Source organism: Python bivittatus, unplaced genomic scaffold (genome assembly GCF_059951505.1).
Source record: "Python bivittatus isolate LINGU-HERP-01145 unplaced genomic scaffold, Pbiv_v1 ctg000850_np1212, whole genome shotgun sequence".
Lineage (NCBI taxonomy): Eukaryota > Metazoa > Chordata > Lepidosauria > Squamata > Pythonidae > Python > Python bivittatus.
In genome coordinates, this window is record NW_028277112.1 from 62622207 (window position 1) to 62648223 (window position 26017).

General features: G+C 40.4%; 1 protein-coding gene across 1 annotated transcript; it reads right to left on the minus strand.

Moving 5' to 3' along the window:
* Positions 1-4872: 4872 nt before the first annotated feature.
* CHRNA6 (cholinergic receptor nicotinic alpha 6 subunit) lies at positions 4873-19497 on the minus strand. The gene is made up of 6 exons (XM_007424955.4): positions 19405-19497; positions 16641-16780; positions 13806-13850; positions 12744-12853; positions 11662-12649; positions 4873-7371 (listed from the first exon to the last, which is right to left on the minus strand). The coding sequence occupies exons 1-6, from the start codon at positions 19481-19483 to the stop codon at positions 7249-7251; spliced, it is 1485 nt and encodes a 494-aa protein (XP_007425017.3). The 5' UTR covers positions 19484-19497; the 3' UTR covers positions 4873-7248.
* Between the last annotated feature and the right edge of the window lie 6520 nt (positions 19498-26017).

Consider the following 26017-nt stretch of genomic DNA (forward strand, 5'->3'; position numbering starts at 1 on the left):
AGAAAAAGGTTTAGATAGATAGTCACTACCAATGAGATCAATATTTTTGCTCCCTGTTGTAGAGTAGCAGTGTAAGCAGGAATGGTGTTAACACTTCCTCTGAGTGTGTGTGTGTGTGTGTGTGTGTGTGTATTAGCTTCCATGCCATGTTTGTCTTCTGTTTTTGGTAACAAATAAGCAGTTTCACACAGCACTTCAAATTTTGCAGTGCCAGGAAGATAGAACCAAGTAACCTATTAGGAAACTGAAAAAAAATAATTAATTTCTAGCCCCCCTGTTTTGAGGCTAAAAATATACAGAACATAACCCCCCCTTTTAAAAAAAAGTAGTTAATTATTAGCTTTAACTAACGACAATCAAAGGTACTCTATTCCCTTCTCTCACTGCATGAAAACTTAGCAGCAGAATAAAACCCTGCAGTTAGCCAGGATCACAAATTAAATTATAAGTACACATTATAATTCAGGAGTAGAGTGAATCATCCCTCCAACAGTCATTCACTTTTATGTTGGTATTTGGTTTAGTTTCTGTAATCATAGGTAGTTATTTATCATTATTATAATATCTATATTCATTGATTAGAACATTGCAATGTAAGCATTTTAGTGCCTGGATGGAAAATGAGTGGGAAAATCTGCGGGAGGCAGAAAAATGGGTGAGAGGCAGGTCATAAAGGAATTATACATAGAGAGGCAGTCAGCTGTAAATTTGAAATTCAGAACTAGTAGGAGACACTGAGTTGCCACAAAGGAAATCATAGATACACTCGGGTCTCGAAGAGCGTGTTATGTGTCAGCTAAAAGTGACAGAAGTCTTGCAATATAAAAGGATGAGTTCCAGAAAGAGCTTAGCTGACCAACACCAGGAAAGGCTTTTGAGAAGTTGGTCTCATGCTTGGATTGTTTAGCATCCCACTCCAATGATCCTATAATATAGGACTGATCATTCTGGGGTAAGGTTAATCAAACAAAATTGCATAATTTTGCACATAACAGTGAAAACAAAAGCATGCCATTTGCATTCAACTTTAATCTTTGGTAGAACTGGAAAAGACTGTTACCCATGTACATCTGGAAAAAAACTTATCTGAAAAAGTAGCTGCAATTCAATGAGAGGGTCTACACATCCTGTATGCCATAATTGTGAGTTTGTTTTAGGTTTAGCTTAGTGTAATGTATTGTGTGAACTCAGCAAGTGTGATTTCTATAACATAATTTGTGGCTGAACTGTAGGAACCTAACCAATTTACTTGACAAATCAGGATTAAACAAAAGATGGGTTAGGCACTGTAGACATTGCAGAGTAGATTGGTTTGACTCAATATAATAAAGCTTCCCATACTTAAGGCTCATTGGAATAAATATGTTAGACTGCACAAGAAGCCAGATAAACCATCTGGAAGATAAATTTTCACCATCTCAGCACCTTCCTGTCTTGTATGCAACCTCTGAGCTTCTGAAACCTGGAGAAAAGCCTCTATCATAGATTTGGACAGCAACTGGAGGAAGTGGTTCTTAAGCTATCCTGAGTCTGGGTCGTTAAGGGCTTTATTTTAGGCCAGTTGAACTTCAAAGGCTATATGAGTTTCAAAGGTCATGGGTGGGAATGACAGAGCTACGTAGGTCAGTCCCGCTCTACCACCACGGTGGCTGAGACCATGCCTTTTGCCCCACATGTTCAACAGTGGTACATTCTGAAGCCATGGATGAATTATATCTCCTTGCCCACATCATATTTTTGCTCTGCTATATTCCCTCTGTACCCAATAGCCCACTTTGCAGACTCTACACTTGCTGATGATATACATAATCTAACAACACTGATTGCTTAATAAATGGATATATACTACAGAGTGATAGAAAATAGGTCTGCAATGCAGAATGTCCATGGGCAGCAGCCTAGAGGAGCAAATCATATAAAGGTTTGATGAATTGGGTTGATTTTTACCTAACCTTGATTGATGGCTTGCATTTTCCCCCTGCTTTTCAGGGAATTATTCAGTGGCTTATATCATTTTATAAGAGTCAGGGCATGCTCTCAAGCTCACAGTTTAATAAGTCAAGGCGCACAAGAGAAGAACAGGGAAAGGAGAGACCAATTTTTCAGCTAGAAAGAAACGTTGGGCAATATGTTGGCACATATCTGCAGTCTAACTTGGGCTGAACTTCCCTTCTTGGAACTCTTACTTGAAAAGCAGTTTGTGGTTCTTGTTCCTTCCTGGTTAAAAGAGGAAGCCAGAATTGTCATGACCAATGGATGCCGTCAGAACGATACCGCCCTTCAAGTCTCCAGTCCCAGAGCAACTTTCATTCCAGCTGGCGGACGAGGGCAAAGCAAGATTCCTACCACTATTTCTTCTCCAGGTGATCTAAGTGGCCATATTGGCCACTCTCCTTATGTTCTTTCTGGAAGGAGGAAAAGAGTTTCCCAGTGGTTCTTGTTCTCATGGACAAGATCAAGGTGTGCTGCCTTTCAGTCCTATAATACAAGGCCAGTTTTCAGTTCAGCCAAGTGCCAGAATTTTTGTATACCTAACCTATAGTTGGTTTGCATGGACCCTTATCTACTATTTCTGCTTGGAGCAACACTGTTTATTTTAGTATGTTTTTCTAAAAGTTTACTTATAATACAGCATTTATGAAATGTAATATAGAAATGTGTTTAAGTATTACCCGATTTGTGTGTGTGTGTGTGACTTTATTGATATATAGCCAGCTGAAGTTTATTTTTGTCATGAAACTTTTTTCAATATTTTGCAGCATGCTTCTTGAGTATATGCGGGAAATGAAAGTTTGCTGTTGGTTTCTTCACTTCTGTTACTACTTACATTTAGAACTGAACAATTGGAAGGAAGCTGTATGAAGTCCATTTTCAAGCGCAAGTCTGAATTCCTGTAGTCAAGTTTTCCCTGGTATAGACAGATTCAGAGATCTCCAATGAAAAAGGAGCCAGTCAAAAGTGAAATGCTCCAGCAAGGAAGGGTTAATTTAGAACAACAATGAGATAGTCAGCAACAGCAATTCTCCCTTAGTACCTCAGCAAGTATCTTGATTTTATGGGATTTTCTTTTTTTAAAAAAAATCCTCAGCTGTCAGCAGTAATTTAATTAAAAGGTTGGGATCAATTAGCCAATAATATAATCTAATTTTATGCCAATGGCCTCATGTTACATTTTAATGCTTTCAGTTTTGTAGGCCTCCTGAATGAATGTGTAGCTAACTCTTTAGTGATTTGCATTTTGACAGAGCCACAGATTGTCACTATGTAAATCTCAATCACACTGGGTTGCTATGCCAGTTACATGCATGCAGTTAAATGCACCTTAAAAATTGGGTTCAGCTTATCCACTGATGCGCTTATCCACAAGTATTTACAGTAATATTTTTTGAAAGTACCCATATTTCCCACATATACTCATGTATAAGCCCATCCGTGGATAAGCAGATCCTTGAATTTTTAAACAAACTATCATGAAAAATGCGGGTAGGCTTATTTACAGTTGGCATATTTTTCATGGTACTTTGGTTAAAAATTTGAGGGTCAGCTTATCCGTAGATGGGCTTACGCACAAGTATATATGGTATTGTTTCGGGAAAGTGATGGGATTTAAGGTTCATCCCATTATTACCTGAAGCTTCTTCGCAGATAATACAGTGAATCTGCATTTCTACTAGTGATAGGATGATACTTTGTAGGTCATGGTGTGGTAACTGTGGCCTTCCAGATGTTTCTGAATTATGCCAGTATCCCTCAACATCAGTCACAGTAGCTTGGGAACTGCGGCACAGCAAGATTTGGAGGGCCATATTTTCCACATCCCTGATGCAAGTAAATAAAAGTTAGCCATCACACTGTTATCAGTGAAACAGTCAAAGTAACAACTATTCCTAGTATAGCCTTGCTTTCAGGGAAGTAGAGATTATTAGTACATTTTCACCATCAAATTTATTCTTCAGTGTTTTCCCAAAATAGAATGATGCTGGGCAAGAGAACCAGTCATCCCATTTCTGCCAGTAAGACAATTCTTAGCACATGCATCAAACTATTATTCCTAGGAGTTTGGGGAAGACACTTTGTTATAATGTCACTGTAAATTGATTGTTAGCGGCCTGATGTCATTTTTACAGTTAAATAATAACTTATCTAGAACTTTTACAGAAAATGCCAAATGATAAACCAAGTTCTTAACTATTGGAGGATTTTCTGTGAAAAGTGACTGGAACAACTGTCACCCATCCTATCACTACATACTCCAGTACTACATGGCTGTACTTGTTGGACCTGTAAAATACTGGCTTGTTATCAAATATATGTTCAGACCAACTGAGTGCAATCTTGTACTGGTCGGAGAATTCTGGAGTTCAGGTCCACACATCTTAAAACTGCTGAAGTTGAGAAACACTGATTTAAATGAAATTCAAGCTTTTCCCTGAAGTCTTGCATCCCATCCTCCAAAAGTGGAACTAGTAACAGACACTCTCAAGGGTTGTGCTTCCCCTGCAATAGACAATAGGCATGTTGTATATCAATAGTAGTACAACTTTGATGAGAAAGCTTCTGCTCATCAGACATCCACTCATCATTATGTAAAGGAGAGACACAATTATTCTTAATAATAATAATACTGGTCAAGATACTTTTAAAACTTATTTTTTATGAACTTTATTTTAAATTTCTAAAAGTGTATTACATTGTAAAATACATAAACATGTTCCAAACAATCCAATAAAGATGGTGGATTCAGGAAGTCACGAAGTTCAGAATCTCCCATTGTTTCTGCTTTCCCCACCAGATCTAGCAGGGACGGCATGCTCTGGGTGCCTTCCATTAAACCAGTGTTGTCCAAACTTGGCCACTTTAAGATGAGTGGACTTCAACTCCCAGAATTCCCCAGCCAGCATGGTCCACTCATCTTAAAGTGGCCAAGTTTGGACAACACTCCATTAAACAATGTCACCTTGTTGGACCCAGGAGTCATGCCTTCTCTGTGGCAGTGCCTGCCTTGTGGAGCAGCCTCCCACTGGCAATCCAGATGGCCCTGACCCTGTTAACCTTTCATAAGGTTCTGAAGACCTGGCTGTTTCCCAAGTTTTCAAGCCAGGAAGTTAGTCAAGTTCTGTTGTTGATGTGATTTTATGATTGGAATGTATCTTTTACCTCAGGCGCTAATGGACTGTTGCTTTAACTGTTGGGTTTTTAATCTAATTAACCACCCAGAGTCAGCCATTGTGAAACAGGAGGCTATATACATCATTTAAATACTTTAAAAATTACATTACTGATAATAATTACATTAGTATTACAGTAATAATCTGGCCTCCTGCTAGGTACTCTTACGTCCATGAAGTTTCAGAGGGATTTTGGACATCTCAGTGTAAGACTGAGAATTTTGTGTGCGGGTAATTAAAGATAAATACATAGTGCATTGTTTGTATATTTCATATGTGCATTTATCTCATCTAAGCCAAAATACTCATTTCTAATGTGCTAAAATAAGCAGAAGAGAAAATGCCATCCAAAATATTTCTTCTTATCAGTACCTCTTACCTGTCCTTCACATTAATCCTCTAGAAGAGCCATAGGGCCAACGTTGGGCTTACCAGATCTACCATGAGTTTACTAGTCTATCAACATCCTCCAGATGGAATACAGTACAATATAATGGCTCAAGGTGGTGAATAAAATTGAAGCTAGATGCAACATGATGGTTGCTGTTTGGGCTGCAGGAATCATAATTGTGATACGTATTTTTAGAATTTATTTCATCCCACTACACTGTAGGCAACCCTTACCTAACCACACAGCCTGTGAAATGATGGGATTTATAATCTGGAGGGCACCAGATTTTGAAAAGTTGCTCTAAACCATTTTTTCCTAACACACTGTCTCCAGCTGTTTTGGGGCTACAACATCCAAGATTGTGCAACTAGCAAAAGCCACACTGGTTGAGAATTCTAAGTTGTAGCCTCAGCATGTCCTGAGGACACTAGGATGGGCAACGAGTGTTCAGAAAGAAAAAGAAAAGTACACTCAGCCAGTGGTGGTGTGCTCCTGTAGTTGGTGAGGACAAAACAAGGGGAAAGTCAGCTGGGTTTACAGCGCATTTGGAAAAATTTGCAGATCAAACAGATTATGGTATGGCAGGGTTCAAAGAAAGGAAGTTGACTAGAAAAACATCCACTGTGATTTCCTGTTTCTTTGAGAAAAGGGATAAGCCCTCCCATTTTCTGTTATAATAGCTTGGACAATCATCAAATATTTACCCCAATTACATTTAAATTTCTTTTACATATGGTTTTCCAAAAACAGAATTGCAGCATAGTTATGCTTCAAACAGTAATACTGAATTCATGTGAAATATAGCAAAGGATGTTTAGTGAAATCTCTGTTGTTTCTCAGGAATTGTATTATGAATGACCCTCAGAACACCATCAAGCCAGCAGAGGAACATCTGGTTGTTCTTCTTCTCTGTTGTCCTTCAGATATAGTTGAGTGCAGTTTCTATCAACCTGATGCCTTCCAACTGTGTTTAAATTTCATCCCCCCAACTCATCAGCATTAAAAATAAGAATGATGGGGTTACAATCAAGCACATTTGGAGCTTATCTGGTTGAGGAAGGTGGCATGATTTTAATTTGATTGATAAGCACACAAAAATAAACAATATTGTTGATAGCTTCCCTAGACTGATCAGCAATCTATTCATTTATTACTTGCAAAACTAAAGGCATATGTATAATGGATCTTTTTGCAAAATGTTTAGGAATGTTGACAAATGGTTGTGAGAGTTTGAGCTGATCATTCTCTTCTGATTCATCTTGATCTATTTTATTCCTTCTTTAAATGAAACAAAGACCTATTGCATATAAAGGACCAAAGTGCTTTGGAGTGTGAATCTGCTGTTTATCCTAGAGACATGTACAATAGCAGATAACCAAGGGTTCCTTGGCGGAAAAATCAGTGTGGAAAGGCTAATCTGAGGAACATTTGAAAGCCAATAGAGTTACACAGTGTTCTCCAGTCTGCTAGCTTCCAAAAAGGTTGAGCTGAACTCCATAAGTTTTGCTAGCTGTGGATAATGGGAGTCAGTCTACATATCTGAAAGGCTGGCTTAATACATCCTAAAGTTATGAGAATACTTTTCTTTTGGCTTGAGATGAAAGCTGATATTCTATAACCTGTTGTCAATGTGTGATTTGACTATCATATTGAAAAGGGTCATGCAAAATGTGGATGATCACCAATGCATTATATGTCTGCTATCAATGGTTGTAGGAATAATCCTGCTGTTCCAAATACACAGAGAATTATGAACACCCACAGAAATACTCTATCAATTACCATGGCGACATATTTCCAGTCATCTTCTACCTGCAATACATAAGAAGATATATATATATATATACTATTAATAGAGCAGCTTAAACTTTTCCATGTAGTAACCCAATATTCAACTGACACTCTGTTAAAATAACTCTGTGCTTCCTGACATTTTTCAATTACTTTTTTTTTAAAGATACATTTGTATCTTTTACTTACTATAATCTTCATATAGTAAGCTTATTGTTGTAACCACAGGTCATAACATATACTCTTCATATATATATTTGTTCTACAGATATATAATATTTTGGTATCATTTATAAAGAATTCAGCAAATTTTCTGCTATTATGTTGATTGCAATCCACATTGTTCCAATTTGTTAATAAATAAATTACAGAACATTTATTTTCTTTTAGGCAAGTATTAGATTATTTCTACCTACAAATGTTTCATTGATAAGAAATACAAAACCTTCTACAATTACTGAGCTACAAGTCCCATCACCCTTCACTTTGATTATGCTGCTAACAAAATCTGTTTGGTGGTGTAATTCAACAACATCTATAACAACAGCAGTTCCCACACTTAGTTTAGACCCTGTATGTGTGGGCTTAGTTTAGAGTTCTAAACAAGACTGGGCACCCTTTATGTGTGATAGTATAGCTTCTGTAAAATTGTATCTCTGGTATATAAATCACTTTCCTAAAAACATATAGTCAACAATTATTTTTGTTGGGGATAGATTTTGACAAAAATAGTCTTGTAGAACCATAAAAGTGAGAAATATTCTGGTGTCCTAGCTCGAATAGCAAGCCAAACTCATATTCCTTTCCAAAACTGAAATAGAGTTAATTCCTCCTCTTAATTCCCATCATGCCCCTGGCTTTCTATTTAATAAAGATATAGTACAGTCACCATCACCTTTTCTTTTGGTGAACTGAGGCCAGGAGGCCAGATGCTTTCCTTCCTGCACCAGGAAGTTTTCCACCAAGATTTCTATTTGATGGAGGCCCTATCCTGTGATTCTCTGACTGTCAGGGTTAATCCAGGCTTAGCTCTAACACTGCAGTTTGGATCCTGTATACGTTCTTGGCTATTTTTCAAAATATCTTCTATGCTTCCGCACATCAGCCCAGCCTGTAGAATTCAATAGACCTTCATTGATCAAATACCATCTTGGAATCAGGGCCTCTGTCTTAGAACTTCTACGTATCTATTTAGAGTCTTAATGCCAAAGTCAGCGAGCCTCCCAACATGAAATATTTATACATTTAAGTAACCAAATCCATTAGCACAACTGCTGAAGTTCATTTTAAAAGCCGTCATACCCTTTTGTACATATAAGTGAACATAGTGCAAAAATTACTGTAACTAGCAAAATGCCCAGCAAAGGATATACGTGAAAATACCTGGCTGGTTGTCCCTATCAACTGTCTATCCATCTTTGTTCTTGATTAGCCTTCCCCAGCCTGGGGTCCTGGACTTCGGCTATCATATCTGTTCTCTTGCTGCTAGGAATTCTAAGGTCAACAAATCTGGAGGGCATCTGGCTCAGGAGAGCTATTCTTAAGTTAGGGATCAACATTGCTGGGCACCTGTCAAATCCCATAGTTCAGTAGGAGGCCACTGTCAACCCCTGGAACCACTTGTCCTTCTTTCTCCTTCCTGCATTGTTGCCTGTTTACAGTATCTGTTCCCTCAAAGAGAATGAACAATGAAAGGAAGAAGGAGCAAGAGCCTCCATAGAGCCTTTCTTATGCTTTGGTACCCCAAAAGGAAGCATGGTGTGGTTATGCAGGGAAAAGACTGGTAAGGAGGTACAAGCACCCAGAGCATGATTCCACTTCAATATTTTGCCTAAGGGCTCTCAAACTGTTCCCTGGGTGCTATGCACGCAGCCTGTTTTCCTTTTCTTTGTGTTAGTTGTATTAATTGCTGGACCTACAAACAGATGTTAGGTGATGCTAGAAGTTATTGGAATGGTTGCTGATTCACAGGACACTGATTTTGTCTCTTCTTCCCTTAATCAGAGCATTTTATAGAATCTACATACAGGTGAAGCACTATAAACTCCCCAGATTCAGGCAAAAAATGGTATCTCACTTGTCAGCACTGGTATAAAAGGTAGAAAGGAGGAGAAGGTAGAAACGCTGTTAGAGGTGTGAACTATTATGCAATAATATTACACGATTCCCTGTTATTTTCATAGGAAGCAGGGAAAAGGAAAGATGATACAGGATACAGTAAGCCAACCCATGAAATGTGAGCAAAGGGGATTTTTTAAAGCCACTTATGTGAGAATCTACTTCCCAGCTTTAATGGGAATGCTGAAGGTATGGACAGATTACTGTTTGCCAAGTGGGCAAGCCCATCTTAGCATTCTGCAAAGGAGAAGAAAATTTTGCTACATTTCTGCACCAGATCTGACAATAGGTGCATGAACTGATGTGCAGAAACAGCCCAACTGTTCAGGAAACAAAGATGGTAACAACTCCAGCATCTATGAGAAGGGGTAGTTATCAATCTAGGGTTTACTGTATAATGTTACATGGGTCCTAGTAAAGGAGAGGAAAAGGTCAGGTAGGGGAAAAGCAAATTATTATGCCATTTTTAGATCTGTGTTCTTGTGCTGAACTTCAGCATCTACCATCCTTAGTCAGCACTGGCTTGCTGGCTGGTACTTATGAAAGTAGAGATCCAGCACACCTATTCTAGATGATAAGGGTTTGGGATATTAGCCCACTCAGAGGCAGGATGGTTGAAGGAAAAGAAAACATGTCCTGTACTACTTGGCCCATGTACTGTATATCTTAAAGTTGCTAAGGTTGAGAAACACTGCTCTAAAATGTCTGGACTTCAACTCCTAGAATTCCCCAGCCAACATGCTGACTGGGGAATTCTAGGAGTTGAAGTCCAGACATCTTAAAGTTGTCCAGATCAAGAAAGACTGACTTAGAGCAACGAGATGAAAAGGATCTTCCATCTACCGACCATTCTATTCTCTAAGGGTCATCTGCCATTTCTGTTGAAACTGCAGGGAGTCTTCTTCGCACAACAATCTCAAGAGTCATTACCTGATTTACATTAGAGCAACCATTCAAGAATCTTGTTAAGATAGTCTCCCAGTTATGGTGTTGTGTGCATTGTATAGAAGCTTCACAATGACATAAACATGGAATGGTTCCATACTGCATATGCAAGATAGATGGGAGATGATGAACAGGAGAGAGAAATATGCCTGCTTTTTAAAAAAAAATAGGGGCATTAATAAATCACTGAACTTTTTAAATATTGAAGGCCAATATTTCATCACTCTGAACCTTAGTAGGAGCCAGGTCTCTGCCACTGAAGAACTGGAGGAAAAAAGCTTATCATCAGGATTACTGGTAGAGCATGTTGGTAGAGATGAGTCATCTAGATCCAGGCCCTTTCAAGGAGGCCTGTTCTAGTAAGAGGCCTTCAGTGATTTTCTCACCATCTCAGTGAACACAGCAGAACACTCCATGACCTATAGCATGTCAGAATGGGATACTGGCATGGATGTTTGAATGTTGGGGATGCACATAGCTCTCCTCTTTCATATTTGCACAAAACTTAGAACACACAGTATGATGGTGCTTATAGACTGAGGGTGAGCAATAGAGTGTTACTCTGGGCTGGCATGGAAGTTCCTTGGGTTCATAGACAAGCTACGAAATTTTAAAAGAATATGATTAGCATAGTATTATCCTATGTCAGGCTGCATATAGTTAGATCACAATTATGGTTTCCCCTTCCCTTAAAACTGGAATGCAGAATCAGTTAGGTCTCCCTTCCCTACAACTGAGTTCACTCTGCCATCAACTCTTTGATGATCAGTGTTAAGAAGTGCAAGAGACAGTCATGTCCACTATCATGGCTTAATGGTAAAGGACATGTTCTGCACCCAGAAGGCTTCCAGTAAGAAGTTTCTTATTTCTAAACCTCTGGAGAGCTTTTGCTGATCAGTCTCTGAAGTTGTGCCTCTGGTAATTGAGACACAGACAGTATGAAGTGCCTTTCGTCCTGTCTGTAGCACTTTCTGGTGCTAGAGGAAACAGAAAACCAGAGCAGAATGTTCTACCAACTTCACTTCAGCTAGTAGGACTTAACAATTCAGATGCTGCTTAAAGAGCTCCATTAGGCAGCCTCTTACTCATTCATGTCAGAAGTGCTGCATCATTGCACCTCTGTAGCTCTCAGGTGCAGTTTTTTCAACTAACTAGATTTTAGTTTTTTGCTACACTTAGTGAAATGCCCCCAATTACTGAAGCCTTTGGAGCTAGGAATCATTAAATTTTGTTCTCCAGAGCTCTTACCTCTTTGGTTTCATTCTGACTCCTCATGTTTTCTGCAATGAACTGAACACTGTTAATGACTTTCTTAACCTCTGGGGAATACTCGATTGGTTCAGCCTCCCATTTTGCAGATTGGCGACTCAGCCTCCTTTGCTTCCTCACAGCCAGGTCCATGGAGTTGTCACAGTGGCAGCAGTGGTGCTCAGTGAGGACTTTCACTTCTCCAGGCTCGTCAGCCTTGTGCTTGCTGGATTTAGTGGCACTTCCTTTCACAGGTTTGGGGGGTTGGGAGTCCACATGCTTCTGTATGGGTCTCTTCATCATTAGAAACTTGGGCAGAAGACCAAGGAAGACAGTTTTGACCCAGTTGGGCATTGTGTGCATAGTTGGAGTCCGGTAATGGATATTCAGTACAAACACCGTTACCACAATCGAGAGGGTCACAAATATCATGGTGAACAGCAAGTATTCTCCCACTAGTGGGATTACCAAAGAAGTTGAGGGAATTGTCTCTGTGATTACCAGCAAGAAAACAGTCAGCGAAAGTAGGACAGAGATGCAAAGTGTTACTTTCTCTCCACAATCAGATGGAAGGTAAAAAACTAATACAGTCAGGAATGAAATGAACAGGCAAGGTATAATCAGATTAATGGTGTAAAACATAGGGAGCCTCCGGATATAAAAAGAGTAGGTTATATCAGTATAGATTTCCTCACAGCAGTTGTACTTTATGTCATGTTTATAACCAGAAGCATCAACTATTTCCCATTCACTGTTCTCCCAAAGGTCTTTCATATCTACTTTGGAACCAATAATTAAAAGATCAATCTTGGCTTTGTCATATGTCCATGATCCAAATTTTAGGGAGCAGTTCTGGTGATCAAAGGGGAAGAAGGTGATATCCATGGGGCAGGAGCTTTTGAAAATGGCAGGTGGTGTCCACGTGATGGTGCCATCGTATCTGAGAAGAGCCTTGGTCCGTCCTTCAACCTGGAAATCTCCAACAGCACTGCAGATGCAAGCACAAGGCAACCTGAAGTTGTGGAACTCTAACACAAAATAAACATGTTAATAAGATTAAACATGATGAGGAATGTCCATACTTATTGTATAGCACAATATCAGGTTTCCAAATTTTATCTGCTGGCACACGGATAAATTCAATTCCATCAAATTCCACCGGATTCCACTGCAATTTATAATCATTCCAAATCTAAAAAGAGAAATAATACATGTTCAATCCTATGATATCCTGTACTGTGATTCTCATACCAAGGATGTTATTGGAGTTGCCCTCCAGGTATTGCAATGGCACAGACATCATGACTGGTGATAATGGATATTGAGAGCCAAGGTTTAACAACCTCAGGAGTGCTACAATTTCTCCACCCCTGAATTATTTGAACAATAGTTCCTCCCATATCCCAAACCTCTTGGATTGATGAGATTGGGAATGAGCTTTGAGTTGATAACTCCCTTTCTTTGTTTTTCCTTCTGTAACAGACAACTAAAAATACAGTAAACCCTCCATTTAGCAGACTTCAGCTTAGCAGGCTTTGGAGTTAATGGACCAGATCTCCTGGACCAGGAGGTGTGATGCCTCCACTACTGTCTTTGCTGCCTCTGGAAGCTCTTCTGGCTTCTTGCTCAGCCTGGCTTGTAAGCTTGGGTGATGGTTCTGACCCCATTGCTCCCAGACTCTGATCCTCAATCTCTAAGGAACTTCTTGCCTGCAGCTCATTTTCAGTTGCATTTATGGTTACCGGAATCACTTTCAATCACAGTGCTGCCCCTCAAACACCCATGGCTTGTGCTGCCTCTTTTCTCTGGCTGTGACTTTAATTCTCCCCCTCCCCTTTTTTAATTTGGTGTTCATCTCATTCATCACTGAATGGACATTTGGCTTTAATGAACACCTATTTCCCCTATTCGTCCATTAAAAAGAGCTTAATATATTTAGGTAGAAATCAATGAGTTGTTGAAGTACCACATGGGCTTTTACTGTGCATATACTGAGCACCTGAACATCTCTAGATAGATAACTGCTTTTTTCCATCCAAATCTCTTCTGAATCCCAGTACCCACTGCAGTCTCATCTTTAAAACCAGCATGGCAGTAAACACAGAGACATGCACAGACACACTGATGCACCAAGATTTGCTTACATGTCGCAGCCAGAGATTCGTCTCCATGATCTGATTGACTTCATCCTAGAGACAGGAGGTGGCAAACACTTTACTTCTACAGATAGGCTATATGGATTAAGAACAGGATAAAACCTCATTCCAGCTAGTCTAAGTAACTTTAAAAGGAGCCTGGGCACATTTATGGAGGATTGTTGCCTTCAGATCATGCCTGTGAATATTTGTGAATATTTTACTTACAGTTATTGAAAACAAGATGCTGAATGAGGTATTCATGAATATTAGGATAGCTGGAAATAATTGTTGGTGATGCATATTCAAATGCTATGGCCACATAAAGAGGATTGATTGCATCCTCTGTACACCCGATCTCTAGAGAAGATGATTGAGCAGGATCCAGGATTATTCCAAGGGGTAGCAGTAGGAGCACCCGTGGGGGTAGGTTCAAAAAACTCAACTTGGCAGTCCGTGCAACACATGTAAATAAGGGCTTGGTTGCATGGGTGCAGGCCCCTGGGTAGCATGCCCTCTCCTCAATTTTTTCCTGCTCTTCCACTGCTTTCCCGGCAATCAGTCACAAAATATTTGTATTCAACACAGTTGCATTTGCACCCCCATCATGCACTTTGCTTCTCTTTACACCCCAAACTAGTTCATCTGAAGTTCTCCATGGAGGGGTCTATATAACTCCAAGATCAGGATGACCACCATCTTGTTAATGTTTAGGAGCGCCGTAAAAACAGTACTCTTCTGCAGGGCCTTTGTGGAGAGTCCCAAAGAGGTGGACAGCAGTGATGGGATTTGAAGGGTGGTTTCAACTAATTATTCTTTTATGTTTTTATAATTGTAAGGGACCTAGAGTCTTGAGAATAGATGTCATGCAAATGATGGACTGTCCAAACAGGATTTTGGATAGGAGGTTTGTTTTCAAAGAAGCACGATAGAAGAACCAATACTGGCAGGTACAAAGAAAGCCATTTCAAACACACTCTAATACCCACATTCAATGAAGCTCTAATATCAATGCTGCTCATTCAAACAGAATTCCAAGATCATCATAATCCCAGCTCCAAAGGAGCTCAGAATATATAGGCTCTTCTCATTGTTTTGTTAATGACAGCAGCTTCTGATGAATGAAAAATGTCCTGAGGAAGTAAAAGCACACACTGAAGAACTGTGACTTGATAAAAATATTGAGTCTCTGAATACTGTCATTTAGCTGTCCTAGCGATCAGCAGAGAAGGAAGCTGAACTCTGTTCCTTCACGCTCTTTTGACACCCAGTCATTTGAGTGCTACAGCCCCTGTTAGCGGCTGGCCTGCTAGTCAGAGAAGTCCAGAGAAAACACAGCAAATGTTAGTATTTGCAGAGCATCTATTGCATGCTGCATGATCTGTACCTATGACAAACTGTGATGGAAAGGCAATAAATAATCTGGGAGCTGCTAAGGAAGTCTTACCACAGAGAACATCCTGAATGATCTGCTTAGAGCACTGTTTCACAACCTTGGCGACTTGAAGATGTGTGGACTTCAACTCCCAGAATTCCCCGGCCCGCCAGCTGGCTGGGGAATTCTGGGAGTTGAAGTCCATGCATCTTCAAGTCACTAAGATTGAGAAACAGTAGCTTAGAGGGAGGAAAACCTGCATACCTCTCTTCCTTCCATTTTGTGTAAATGTGTTTTTCTTTTTTATAAATTTTAATTATGTATTTATTTGTTTGAATTTGATGTAAACCACCCAGAGTCCCCCATTGGGGGGAGATGGGTGGGGATAAGTCTACTACATAAATAAATAAAATAAAATAAAATAAAATAAAATAAAATAAAATAAAATAAATAAACCAGTCCTGAGTAAGCTCTCCAATAAGAGGCCTAAAGATCTTCAAGGCCTAGAAACAAGACCCCTGAGGTGATCCCTATTGATTAGATACCTTCTCCCCTTTAGTCCCTGCTAATGAGCTCTATTTAATCATTTGCAAGGAGTAATTCGTACTTTTCCCGATATACCATATGTACAGCTGCAGCCTATGGTGGGCTTTATATAAAATGACAAAACCTCTCTACCTCTATTTTAGGGAAGGTAAGCAGTCTTTCTCAGCAAAGGGGCGTGGTGGTGTAGGGGCTTAATGATGCTGGAGCTTGCCGGCCAGAAATGGTTGGCACTCCAGCAGTTCGAGCCCAGCTCCGCGTGCTGGGATGAATGTCCGTCATTCCTCCTTAGCTCCTGCCCACCTAGCAGTTTGAAAGCATACCATCTGCGAGTAGATAAATAGGTACTCCCATTTTGGTGGGAGGAACCCACAGCACTTTGCACGGGGAAGCTGGAACTGGTGCTGGACCCAACTGGCAGAAAAAACGCCAGACGCTGGACGTGACTAACGTGATGGGCAGAAAAAGATCATCGATGGAAGAAAGCCCGGATGAGCTGACTCCCTTGCAACCGCTGCTGGCCACAACAGAGTAGGGCTGCGCTGTAATTGTAATTAGAATAGGTTTGTAATTGTAATTGTAACTGTTAAGCTATATGTGTTGTACGCCACCCAGAGTCGCTTGTGTGAGATGGGCAGCTATATAAATGTGAAATATAATCATAATAATAATAAAGGTGGTTTAAATGTTGCACCCTGTTGTAGATCCTGGCACTACTCTAGAGTTCCATACATGCATAGGGTCCCTATTTTTTCTGTTTTCCTAGGAATTTCTCCATTACAGATATGGAACAGCACTGCCAGCTTCATGGGGGAAATCTACAAGTGCCGAGAGTATTCCCTGAAGGGTCCAGAGTCACCAGAGGAAGGCACTCTTTGCCAATGACTGAAATGCTAGATTGTACAGCCCTGCAAACATAGCCTTACCACATTTGCAAGCTGTGTAATTGCCACTTCAAAATGCACCTTCACAGGATTGGACACATTTTCCACAGGTCTGATGTACTGGTTGTAACGGGAGAACAATTTGCGAAACAGTCTTTCTTCAGATTTACACGCCAAGCAACCTGTGTGGGAAAAGGAAATAAGAACAATAAGTAGGATTTTAAGGCAAGGTAAGGAAACTAGCTGTAGATATGCTGGCTGGGATTACAGAAGTTGGTCCAAAACACCTGGAGGACATGGAGGGAGGAAGGCTGATTTAGATTATGTAAGACCCAGTTATTCAGCTGTTTATAAATGTATGGTACTACTGCATTGGGTTTGTTAAGTTGATGCCTATGGAGTCAACAAATTAATTTGCAGCAAGAAAAAAAAAGTAGTAGGACTATACATGTCAGGCAAATCCATGCTGAATGACTGGCAATTGTATGGATGTCAGACTGAAAAAATAGCTGGACAAGCACTTGCATATTGGTTAGATGAAAAACATAAACATAGAACAATGACTTGGATCTGTGCATAAGTGATTGTCTACTCAGAGAGGTACTGCGCAATCCATTTGGCATGTTGCACTCCTCCATGCTTCCAAAATCCATTGCCATTAGTTATTGCTGATGAAAGTCAAAGCCCAAAGTCTCTAGAGGGCACCATGTTCCTGCAGGGTTGCCGTGTGAGATGACTAATTCATCCTGTCCTTTCACTGAGCTATGAATTGCAGGTATGCTCCCCTCCCCGCAACTTGTTCCTGGACAAATATGAAACCTTCCTTCAGTCCCACCTCCTGTCTTTCAGGGAGTTAGTAAATTGGAAGAACTTCATTGTTATGGTTTCCCTTTTTTTGAGAATAAACTCATAGGGGATCTTTCCATGATACCTTGGGAGACAGCGGGAAGAGCCACAGCCAGGGGAATGATCTGATAAAAGGCAGTTTAGCCCACAACAGAAATGTGGATGTGGCAAATATTTCAGAAGGACCTTCCCTAGTTTATTGGGTTTTGAATTCTAAAGAAGATGACCAGGAGAAATGTACTTTCAGACTTGCAAGATTCTGTTAATGTAACCTTACAATAAAGTATATTTAGTTCATCTGGGTATGCTTCCTGTCTGGACTACCTTGCAAGGCTGACATCAATTTTGTAAGTCTGAAAGTATGTTTCTCCCCTGTCACCTTTACAGCCCAAGAAATTAGGAAAGATCCCTTCTGAGACATTTGCCATACCCACATTTGTGTTGTGGGCTAAGCTACCTTTTATCCAGACCATTCCCCTAGCTGTGGCTCTTCTTGCTGTCTCCCAAGATCATTCCTACATACCATTACACAAGCTTATAACACAGCCTTAAATCTAGAAAAATAAATCATTCCTATAACCCTCCTGATGTTACTAAACAATCATTTCAACATCTTTTATCACTGGCTATGCTGTCTAAGGTGTAGGGAGCCCCAGTTTACCCACTCCTTATGTGAAGGCCTTAAGGGGGAAATGGCAATAGAGATACTCATCTCCGTCAATTCCTTATGCCCTCTACACACTCAGACACAGCAGCATCAAGTATACCTCTGCAAACTCTGTAGTCCAAATTTCAGGGAGATTGCTCTCAATTCTATGTGTGCATTGGAGGGGGTCAGGTACTTGCCTAGCATTATCATGGCTCCTGTTCAACAGAATACAAAGGTCAACAGTTGTACCATGAAAAGCTTCATCTGCTCATTTCTGTATTTTATGCACCTGTTAAAAACACAAAGGTAGGGAAGACTTTTCTTCTATCTGTCCACTGGCAATCGTTGCCAAAGGGACAGGAACCCCCCCCCCAAAAAAGTTCCCCAGTCTTCTTCTGGATCAACGGCTAGACAAGTGGCCGATTATAAGCACTGAGCTGCAAACAGTGTTGCCATGTTTTTTACATCTAGCTTGCTCATACATTTTAACAGCTGCCTAATTTGACCAAACTGAACAGGTATCCCCACCATCAATTAACCCCCCCCCCACTAAACAAAAAGCTTTCCTGCTTACAATGTTGTTGTCAGACTCTTTTTAAAGACATAGAAGTGAGGCTAGTAAAATGTTGGCCACCATAGCTGCAAGAAGGGGCTGTTGGGTTTTTCTTAGCATTAAAAAAAAAAAAAAGGACAGCTGTCACATTTTGCTTATCAAGGCTGCCAAGGCTTTGGATCAAACTGTAACACTTTGGTGCGGAAGTCTCTTAATCCTTGTGCTCTACTTTCTCCACTCATTCTAATCATTCACAAAGTGGCATTTTCTGCCAGATGTTTCATTGGCTTACTCAGAAGTAAATTCCACTGAATTCCATAGGATTTATTCCTGAGTCAGCCACTGTCCATACAGATCATTCTTCAAGTCAGTATGCATGGTAGAAATAGAGGCCAACAGACTAATAGTGCCTTCCATATAAGACAACTTATTTTGAAATAGTTCATAATTATTATTTTATTACAGTAGCTGGTAATATTTTTCTTCACTTAAATTGTAGCAAAGCTAGGAAAGCCCACGTACGCCTCTCTTAAGGATAGAACTCATGTATTCTCCTTTGTTAACAAAAGAGCCTTAACAGTATGTGGGTCATCCTACTTAACAAGGTTTCAAATTTAAAAGCATACAGAAATTTTTTCTTTCCAGATGCATATAATAGGATTAAATAACCGAAATTACAAATGTCTCACCAGAAAAGTAGGGGAAGGGGGGAGAGGACTGCCAGAAAGCTGGAGAAAAATAAAATAGAAGGAACTTACCGTGGAGAAGGAAGAGGTTCACATGTGCCCATAAATAGAAAGTGAAATAAGGAAGTGCCAACCGTTTCTGCAAAAACATTGTCGAGAGAGTAACTGGATGATTTCTCTCAAGAGGACAAAAGAAATGTGCTTTGAGGAAAAAAAAGAAGGGCCAGGAAGTAAATAAGACCCTCAGATCTTCAGTGCTGCAGTGGTTATTTCAATTTTGCATCTAATGCTGCAGTCATACCCAGAACAGTGGTTTTCAATAATGTAACATCCCTCAGAGGGGGAAAAAAATCTTCTCGTGATGGGAGAGCTTAAGTATCTTGAAGGCAAAATTAACTGGTGTCAAGTGACTCCTCACATTTCAAATGTGTTTGTGTGGAGTATGTATGAAAGACTGTGCGCAAGAGCAAGATTTGTGCAGCGGAGACACAATGTGTAGTGTAGTGTAAGATGCATATCCTAGGCGCTGCCCTGACTCTCATGCTGCGCTGCAGTGTGGATTTGAGACAGAAATGTACCTTTGAAGCTCTCTACTTTTTTATTTGGTGTACAGAAATCTTTGGAACTGCAAGTGGGTTATCAAGGTTACCACCTTGTTCTCTTGTCTCAGATGAAATGAAATGAAACATGCTGAAATCAAAGTAACTGAAACTGACTTGAGCAAGAACTTCAGGTCATGGGGCAAGCTTCACTTCCTTCATGTTTGCCTATGGACTGAAGAAAAGTAGCAACTATCTACACAACCTGTCTGAAGTGGAAAGAGATCCTATTCATTATACTGATGTCCTCACATTATCTTCACCATGGGATTTCCACTTCACTGATTTTTTTAAAGGATTAGATTTATATTTTACCTTTATTTTGTACAACTCAAGGCAGCATACCGAATGCTTCCACCTCCTATTTTATCCACAACAACAACTCCGTGAAGTGAATCAGGCTGAGAGAAAACGGCTGGCCCAAAATCACTCATCTGGCTTTCATGCCAAAGGGAAGACTAGAACTCATGGTCTCCCAGTTTGGTATGTGGATGCCCAGTGATGGGCAAACTATGGTCTTGGGGTTGCAAGAAGCCCTCAGACTAAGTTCAGAATCCTCCTGCAAATGACTGTTTCAGATTTTTAACAAGAATGATCTGCCTCATCCTTGGGTAAGGAAAGAAAGAAAAAGACAGCAGAAAGAGAAAAATAAATAATGACCCCCACCACTACCATCATTTTTAAATCTGATCCAGGAACAGACCAAGACATTTTGCTGCTCAGGTCTTGGCCCAGAGTTTTATATCATGGGCAGGTGGTTGTCTCTAAAACACTTCAGCCATCCTTCGCTTTATCTGAAGAAACAGGCTACTTGCAAAGGGGATGCAAAGCAGGCCATAAGACACCCACCTGGGAGTAGTATCTAATGAGGTAGTAACCAGCCCCAGAGCAAGTAAGGGATGGGGTAAGCAAGTAGCAGGAGGAAGGGTTGCTGGGACCCACACGCTCAGAGAAGGCTTCCTGGGGGGTGGACTTTACCCTTCTCCTGTTGGGCTCTCCAGGTGGTGGGGGAAGCACCCTGCCTAGTGCTTAGTCCCCAGCACTTCTGGGATGGCACTGCTAGCCCCATCACCCTTCTACACATGCAACCCACCACATCCTGCTGAGCAGAGAAGGACCCTGTCCTTTGCAGGGAGACTGATGGAATGGAATTATGGACAAGAGACAATGCAAATTCAGTTCTGCTGTGTTTATTAGCTACAACCTCTAGACAGAAATCTCCCCAGACTGAAACCTAGCTCCCAAGCCAGCCAGCTACAACACCGTGAATTCCTCAGGGAGGTGCCAGCCTCATCCTCTTGAACTTCCCACCCTCCTCCGGTGAACTAAGAACACACTTATCTCCCTGAGCCTGGCCTCCATAATTCCATTCCATCACAGAGACTGAAAGCAGGTGTCTGGTTCTTGCTCACAGGCCATGAAAGATACCTGATCATTGTCCTCCTCCACTTAGACCTTAGGGGGAAAAAGGTAACAACCAGTTCCCAAGAGCCGCAGTGAACCATCTGGAAAGCACCCAAGCACCCATCACTTTTCTCCAACACCTTCTTGCTACTGCAGCTCCTGGCATCTGCCAGCCCTGTTCTAACTGATGAGTGGACTTCAACTCCCAGAATTCCCCAGCCAGCCATTAAAGTGGCCAACTTTGGACAACATTGACCTAGAGTTATCTCAGTGGTTGAGGTGGCGTACAAATGGATGGATGGATGAATTTATTAATTAAAGATAATGCCCCAAGATGGAGCCTGTGCAGCAGTACTTCAGAATTTCTACATGGAGGATCTAATGCCCACCAGGGGCTCACGCTTCAAGCTCAGCTACAACACCAGGAAGAAGGGTGTAATATATCCTCCCCAATATAGTGTTCCAAGCACTTTAGACATGCTAGACGTACGTTAATTGCTGCTTGTGGGAAAGAGACCACTGAGGCAAATTACACCATATATCCTAGTAGATTCCCCCCCCCCAGTTCAAGTATCACATGCCAGTCTTCAAAAGCCAGTTTGTAATCTCTCAACCCTTGTGAGTGTCTATGTCGTGGAAAATTCAGAAGGAGAGAGCACAACATTGAGGAGAAGAACCATGTTTATTAGGTGCCTGCTTTACAAGCTGGAGGCACCCCAAACAATGGGAAAGCAAAGATTTTTATAGAAGTTGAGGGCTACAGGGCAGGAAATGCTAGGGACCTGATTGGTTGGCAACTTTTGGGGAAGCTAGGTAGGTCTTTATCTGTGTACCTGAGGTTATTTCTAATGTTAGGCAAAGCTGCCCTTTTAGGAGTGGCTGTAGAGCTGGAGAAGGCCATTGTTAAGGAGACGGGGTGTTGGAGCGTCCCTCATTCAGAATAGAATGCTGGGGGTTTCTCTAGGTTGCAATTCCTGTGTTAGGGCTGCCCTTGGGCTATACTGTGAGCAGATGAGCAAAACTTCTCCTCCTTGGTTTAGATGGAGTGGCAGGGGGCTCTGTCTGGGGGCACGGAGGGTCAATTTGGGTCTGATATTGACATCTAAAAGCCAGGGAAGAAAAGGGTGCAGCCTCTGTTTTATTTGCTATGTTCATTTTTTTCACCACCACTAGGGATTGCAGCCAAAAAGTGCCTCATTCCGTGGACTGTCGCATTCTCAGTATCTGCCTAAAGCTGATGGTAATTCCTTTTCCAAGCATTGTTCCAGCAGATTCTCTTAAGAAGAAAGGGATGGAGTTTACAATAATTCTAGCAATTGAACTGTTTTCCAGTTCCAGCAAGTACATCTCAAATGACTTAAGGTGGAGCCTTCCTCATTTTCTTTTTTATTGCATTTCTGTAAATTGGCAAATTAACAGGTCTTCTTACTGATAATGTGAAGGAACTTCCAGGAGGGTGTTTGTAAAACTGTCTCCTGAGCCTCAGCCTGGGAACTGGCTGCTACATGGAGCTAGTCTTTGTGAGAACCATGGCCTCCACATGGGGGCTGTCACACAGCTAATGGGGTCCTCTGCATGTGGATTATTTTAAATGTAGATGTTAGAGTAAATTTTATATCTGTGCTACTAATTCTGATCTTTGGCTATTTGTCCTAAATGTTATAAATGAATATGACATAGTTTTATACCGTAGTATATTACACTGTTGTTTCCACAATCTTAATCTTAATATTTTAGTGGCATGATGATTTTATAGTTCATGTTAGTAATTTTAAATGTTAGTTATTTTTCCACATCTTATAAGTTAGCCTGTTCATATTGGGATGGCTGTAAATTATTATAATCTAATCTTATTTTATGGTAATCAATGAGCAAAACAAAGATTCCTACTAGCGTGGTGGATAAGCAGGCATTTTTCATGCAGAGATCCATTTGACTTGTAATAGCATTTCTCTGTTATTTGTTAAAGAAGCCAACTTTTTTAGGCATCTGCACCTGTCTGTGTACAGGTGCTACTGCTTTAAATGTCACATAAAGATTAATGATTTAACTCCTTAAAGGAGTAGCAACTTTTTTCAGGCTCACTAGGAAAGCTGAAAAAAATCAGGCTGCTTTAATGAATAGCAGGGAGGTGCTGTGCTTGGACCACCACTTGAAGCACTGCTCCCAAATCGGTATCCAAGTGAATCCTATCAAATGTTCATTTGTACCATTCCTCCTAAGGTCTCAATTAAGTCAAGACATTCTTGGCAATGGCAGATGGTCTCGACGATCTCTCTAGCTGATTTTGAGCCAGGGAAATGCATGCGATTCGGTGGATCCCTGTCATGCAATGGAAGAGGAAAATACCCAATGAATATTTTAGTATAACCTTGACATGCATTTGACAGTACTAGGTAAATAAATATTTCAATGATACTCTGAAAGTTTCTAGTATATTTGAAACAAGATTGTTTGCTGGCTAAGACAAAGTTTGGAGAAAACCAAACAAAAGGAATAATATTGATGCAGAAGGAGATGGGAGCCAAGCAATTTTAGAGAGCAGAACAATCTCTGTAAACTTCAATAAAGGGAATCTGCTAAAATGCAGGTCAGTGACCTTTCCGACAGCTGCAAGCTCTGCTGTTAGTTATACCATTATTTACTAGGCACTAAAGGAACACTTAGAGACAGAGGTAATTCTAAGAACCATTTGCTGTATTTTATTTTTCTACCCATTAGCAATAATAACGTGCTTGACTACATCTGTAGCAAATGCTGTTTTTCCATTGTCTTGCAGTAGTTTAGCTCAGGTTCAGCAAAAGGGGCAAAATGGACCTAAAATTGGGGGAAGTTGAAATAATTTACCCTGAAAACTGGGTTAATTGTTAGGGCCACATTATTTGCTGCAATCTGATGATAAAGGAAGAGAGAAGCTCAGAAAGACGTGCAGTTTTGGTCAACTACTGCTCAACAACAGAAGCCAGCAGATCATCTGATTATAGTTTCAGAACTCAGAGTCCAGTAGTAAACTAAAGGCATTTAGTAATAAGAACATGGACTGTCAGCAGCATTCAAGATATACCACCTTATTTTTTTTTCTTGTCCTAGAAGAGAGTGGCAGATAAAGTTGTTAATTTGAATAAACACAGCTACACAAACTAACTTTTGTTTATTAATAGAAACTTAGGAGTTAAAATATTGTGCCCAGAAATTTAACTTATTACCCCCAATAAGTATCTGTGGACATTTAATGGGGATTACACTCAGTTATGGAATCTACTTCTGAGTAAATATACATAAGATCGGGCAACATGAGAATTCATAGGCTTCTAGATTGCCTCCAGGTGAAGCTCACTGCTGGTTTTTATATGTAAAATGCTAATCAGCTTGGAATCAGAGATCTTGGAATGCTACATTCTGTCATACAGACCTGCCTCTGTATTAAGGGCATCAGCTTAATTCATAAGAATGAGCCTCTGCTTCATGGTCCTCAAAATGTTTTAGCCCCCTCTAAAATGTAAATATTTATCTGAAGGTCTATCGTGGCTGAAGGTATTGGGCTGCCCAGGACCTACAGAGACTTTAAATTGGTCTGGCAGAGTATAGGGCTATGTAGTACTTTGGATTTAATTCCAAAAATTAAGAGTCCATGGGATTTTCAGCTGATATGCACTCCTGAGGGGGGAAAAACCATGGCTGATGTAAAAAGTTCCAGAGGGGTGCTACATTTGCACCCCTGAACACTCTGAAGCACTTTTTGAAACTGAATTGGAAAAATTGGTATAGCCCGAGGAGAATAAATGTAAGTAGTCTTTGATTCAATTCCTTGACATAATCAGGTTGTGTTGAGAAAGTCTCCTTTCAGAAATGCAGATACAGGGACATTTCTTGTGCCTTTAACTTTGAGATTTTAGATGTGTCTTTCATCACATACCTTCTGCAGTCTTGTGGGTGTCAGGTAGATGGTTTTTGATTCTCATTTTCTTTGGAGACAACTCAGTTTTGATCCATTTGGTTTTTTGTTTTTGTTTTCATGCTGCTATCCTTGGCACCTCTTTAGTTTTTAACAATTTTAGTTATGAGTTCTATACAGATCTTTATTTTTTAAAAAGAATCAAGTTGTTGGCCATAGAGTTCTGAACCAAAATATTTCGGATAATAATTTGAAGTAATTAATAAGTAAAATTTACATTAAGAGCAAAACAGAGATATGCACAATTTGATGTTCTTTCAGTTTGACGAAGGAGGTTGAACAGGAAATCAGGTTTAAGAACTGCATAAACAAGAACCAGTGGCCTGCTTAATCTTGTTGGGCTCCAGATCACATAAGCCCATAATGGCCTGGCCAATGGTCAGGGATAATGGAGGCTGTAGGCCAGCAACAACTAGAGAATGTTATTGTTCCCATTTTCCTCCCTAGAACCAATCTGTTGGCATGAGCTATCACCGCTGTGGGATCTGTCCAAGGTCCCGAAGGCCCTATTCTCTTAATTCATTGCTTTGGTTACTGGAGCACATACATTTGGACAGATTTTTGGCAGCTGGGGGTTGCATTTAATTTTTTTAGGAAGTGGAAAGGCCACAGGTTGATAATGCAAAATGGACAAGGGAGAGATGGGATGTTAAACCTCAAATTGGTGGGAAATGATGCTGCTGTTTATTGGTTGGAGGAACTGCAAGGAGCTGAAAAAAAAAAGCTC